Here is a 4,820-nt window from a genome sequence, read left to right on the forward strand (position 1 = left end):
GGGTGCTGTTACCAGTGTGTGAGGTTATGATGGGGCGGTAGTGCCTGCGTGCGTGTGGTGATGATGGGGGCAGTAGTGGCGGTGTATGCGGTGATAATGGGGGTGGTAGTGCCGGAGTGCGGTGATGATGGGGGCGGTAGTGCCTGGGTGTGTGCGGTGATGATGGGGGCGGTAGTGCCAGGGTGTGTGCGGGGATGATGGGGGCGGTAGTGCCTGGGTGTGTGCGGTGATGATGGGGGGCGGTAGTGCCAGGGTGTGTGCGGGGATGATGGGGGCGGTAGTGCCAGGGTGTGTGCGGGGATGATAAAGTCTCTCTCTCTTGGCATGAAAAATAAAAAAAAATAAAAACTAATCCGTTTTTTGCTGGATCCGTCGTATACATTTTTACACAATCTGCGATGGATCCGTTGCATCAGGCACAAGCTTGGAGTATGCCTGTTGGCAAGAAACGGATATGTGAAACCGGCCTTAGCCTTACAGTGTGATGGCGGGACAGGCCAATGTGTGTAATGGAGTCTCAGAATCTACTTCTGCTTTCATTTCCATGTAATCAAATACAATTCTTCTAGAAAGTAAAGATCACAGATGTCTCCATTTACATCAAACAGTTTATTTTACAGCAAAGTATAAAAAGTAACACAGGACAATAACGTTTAATAACTTAACATGTTACATTACAATGTATGACATTAATATATTACGTCTGTCTGTAAATATTATAAATTAGAACAATAAGAGCATAGAGTCCAGTGCGAGGGCGACATTGCTGAATGTATGAGGAGCCACATTTTATACATGAAGAACATAAGATACTTATGAAATAACGGATACAATGAATTGTGTCTTTTTTTTACAGATTTCTGTGAATTACTGTGATTATAGGAATAAATTAGACAAAAAGACTGACGGCACTCACCAAACTGAAATGTGAACAGGTGCATAACATGACATAAAATACAAAAAAATACAGTTTGCACTCTGATAATGCTAAAGTATGAAAATCCTGATTGTGTGAATATACACCTGCATTACTGCTAAGAGAAATCTAAGAAAAATGAGATATTTAGCCAACAAAAAGGGTCATACCTTCTGACCATGCACCCCTCCCCCACTACCCACAGGTGATTTTATCCTATATAGCAGGTTCCTACTTGCCCCTACACAAGAGGTTTTTAAACCCAGAGAGAGGCTTCAATATAGAGTAGGTACCCAGTTACGAGATATGCCATGACGTGGCGACTGTGCAGATAAACAAATGGCCATTTTTGTAAGCTAAATATCTATTTTTTCTTAGATTTCCCTTAGCAGTAATGCAGGTCTATATTCACACAATCATGATTTTCATACTTTAGCATTTCAGAGTGCAAACTGTCTTTTTTGTAGAAATAATTTGTCCTAGACGTCTCATAAATAATGCAGCAGATATTTTACTAAACACTTAAGATGTCTTGGTGAAGAAATTAGGAGCGCGGTCCTGGAAGTGATTATATTCATCTGTTCCCGCCACCAGAACAGTTGCAGGAAAAGTCCTAGGACGTTCTGGGTCCTGTAGGAGAAGCACAATCTGTGTTAGTGAGTGATCGTTACTCTTTGGTAATATCTGTCACCCATCGGCAGCAATATTATCAGGAGATCTATAATTACATTGCAAAGAAATGAAATACCATAAAGGCTGGCCATGCATCTTTACTGGGGTGTAAGACCCCCCGAAAAACTATAGAGGACAAGGGCTGGGGAATTGTCCTAAAGCTGATGTCTGTTGGAGCCTGAGATCACCACTGGGGGACATCTTTATGGTTTCTCCCTCTGTGACCCTCCACTATGTCCACCAGTGACTCCACCAGTTACATCAGTGGGTGCAGTTTATGGTATGTCATCTGCAGATACTATAAATACTATATTATTGTCTGTAGCTTAGATAATAAATCACTGAATATTTTCTAGTTTTCCTTATTTACTTAGATGTTATTTTATGTGACCTGTTTGGTCATTTTACATTATTTCTGGTGTTTCTCCTCTTGGGTGAGGCCAACCTTCTTCTTTGAGTGTGATTCCCTCCCGATTTACAACCTTCTGGGTTTTGATTTCTTACCTTCACAGGATAAGCTGTCGTAGGAACATAACGGATGACAAATCCACATCTTCGCCTATCAGACATGTTGGGCTCACTGGCATGAACAGTCAGACCATCGTGGACCTGTCAGTATCGGGATACAAGGGTTGTTCAATACACAAGTCTCACACATTACACTTGGCTTATTATATGGAAACTCATCATCAACATTTCAATTTCTGCTGAATATTCAGAGCTTTTTATATTAGTACATCCCATTCTTCTCTGGGATTGGGATTTATCCATAGAGATGACTGTCCGTGACTTATCTGTATGGAGGACAGTGTTATGGACATGACGTCGTCCTTCTCCACATCCAGTCCTCATATCCTCCATAATGACACATTCCCATTCATCCTTATAGAAATTTACTGACACATAGAAGTGCTGTCTTGGTTTTGTCAGTAAATATATCAGAAAAGGGCATTTCTATTACATTAATAGCAGAGGATGAAGCTATAATAAAACCATTTCTCCTACTTGTACAGATCTATACACAATATTAATGTCACTTTTATATTCTGAGGGGCTGTATGGTGATAACGCACTGAATAATGTAATAATCTGTGATGTCTGTAGAGGATTCTTTCTACTTACAGACATCTGACCGGCTTTAAGTGGACACTCCACCAGATCTTCTACATTCACCAGGTGCCCTGGGATCTCCTGGTTTGCCGTCAGCATGTTCCCGGGGATCTCTGCAATTCTGTGCTCCAGAATACCTTGTTTATGACTCTCTGGGGTATTAAACATGGTAAATGCAGGTTAGATTTCATGTAATTTCATAAGAAGGTTATTTCTAGTGTTACACATTTAGCTATAAAGAAAGAGCCATAAAGAGATCATACCGGGAATGATTTGTAGGACTCCATTTTCTGCATCAACATCATCAAATGCCAGCCATACAGAAGCCACTGGTCCTCCTTCAAATCCCCAGTATCTTTAGAGAAGACAATACTGTTAGGTTATATATGTATAAGACGTCCATCATTATTATCTACCCGCTTTCATACTCACTTGATATCCTGATGCCAGGCAACATAGGGGGGAGTGTTATCTTTGTGGGGGACCTCGGAGGACGGATATTTACAGATAAATCTGGAGTCTAAAAGAATGACGTTAGGCCCCAGTACAGCTGTGATGGCTTTCAGGAGATTGGGATGGGCAGCGAGATTCATCACCCACTCATACTCCATGTGGATGTTATGTAGATTGTACTGAGTGTACTCTTTACCTGAAGGATATAATATATGGAGGGATCAGGATCTCAGCCGCCATTAATACACACTTACATATATCAATTCTCCAACTCCAATAAATTCTTCTTTAACAAAATATTCTGATCTTGGATAAATGTGCAATAAATCCTACAAATCACTAATTCATGGTAAAGGTAACACTCACCAAACTTCTCTTCCAGCTTTCCATGCTCCTTCTGAGCTTGGTGCAATTCCTTCTCATCTAATACATCAACTGCCGTCAGGAAGCCATTGGTGTCATAGACGTCCTTCATCTGATTACTGTCAGTCTTCATAGTTTATTAGTGGGATGCTTTCAGCTGTGGTGAGAATGCTTACTCACTGAGCGTATAACTGTGAGCTCCGCACACTGACTTATATACAAATCTGACAGCGGCCCAACCCACGATACTATATCTAACTGGTTATTTTACTTTCTATATTATTGTTTCCTGTATGAGATAGGAAATGTTATAGCCCTGAGTAATGCATTCTGAAGTCTCAAGATTCAATCACGCTCTAAAGCTCAGAATACAATTTCCTTGTTTTCTCCTTCTTGCGTCACCGCAGCGTGATTATTGTATCGTCACTGTGGTAAGAGCCCGGTCCTGGAAACTCCACAGCAAATCAGGAAGCAAATGCCAGATATGTCACAAGATTTAATAAAAACATTTAATTATTTTTTTTTAAATGTAACATATTTAAAAAAATATTTTCAGTAAGTTTTAAAAAATATAATGTAGTCAATATTAGATATGAGCGGATCAATCTGTAGAGGATCAGGGTACTGAAATTCATGAAATTCAAACACTTTGAGCTTCGATTCCGGATTGTACAAACCAAGAGGGGTTCAGGATGGGGACATATATGCTAGGAAGGGGACATATATACCAGAATGTGCCCACAAGGGGGAAATACTTAGCAGGAGGAGCCCTGAATGGGGACATTTATGCTAGGAAGGGACAAATAAACCAGAATGGGGACATATATACCAGGAGCAGGACATATATACCAGGAAGGAGACAGAAAGAAGGATGGAGACATATATATATATCAGAATGTGCCCAGAAAGGAGATATACATACCAGAATGTGACCAGGATGGGACATATATACCAGGTTGGAGACAAATAAACCAGGATGGGGAGATATACATCAGGAGGGGGACATATATACAAGGAGGGGGGACATACATACCAGGAAGGGCCCAAGATGGAGATATATATACCAGGATGTGACCCAGGGGAGGAACATATTTACCAAGAGGGGGACAGTATATACAAGGATGGAGGACAGTATATATCAGGATGGGGAACATATTTACAAGGCTGGGGGACATATATACCAGGATTGGGGAACATATTTATCAGGAAGTAGCCCAAGATGTGGGACATTTACCAGGATGGTGGACATATTTCCCAGGAAGGAGCCCAGGATGGGGGGCATTAGTACAGGATGCGATATTACTAC

General features: G+C 41.1%; 1 protein-coding gene across 1 annotated transcript; it reads right to left on the reverse strand.

Annotated features, from left to right (window-relative positions):
* Nucleotides 1-599: 599 nt before the first annotated feature.
* Nucleotides 600-3,695, reverse strand: LOC142250552 (L-threonyl-[L-threonyl-carrier protein] 4-chlorinase-like). The gene is made up of 6 exons (XM_075322730.1): nucleotides 3,518-3,695; nucleotides 3,131-3,347; nucleotides 2,962-3,053; nucleotides 2,711-2,850; nucleotides 2,093-2,197; nucleotides 600-1,546 (listed from the first exon to the last, which is right to left on the reverse strand). The coding sequence occupies exons 1-6, from the start codon at nucleotides 3,645-3,647 to the stop codon at nucleotides 1,439-1,441; spliced, it is 792 nt and encodes a 263-aa protein (XP_075178845.1). The 5' UTR covers nucleotides 3,648-3,695; the 3' UTR covers nucleotides 600-1,438.
* Between the last annotated feature and the right edge of the window lie 1,125 nt (nucleotides 3,696-4,820).

Source organism: Anomaloglossus baeobatrachus, chromosome 9 (assembly GCF_048569485.1).
Source record: "Anomaloglossus baeobatrachus isolate aAnoBae1 chromosome 9, aAnoBae1.hap1, whole genome shotgun sequence".
Lineage (NCBI taxonomy): Eukaryota > Metazoa > Chordata > Amphibia > Anura > Aromobatidae > Anomaloglossus > Anomaloglossus baeobatrachus.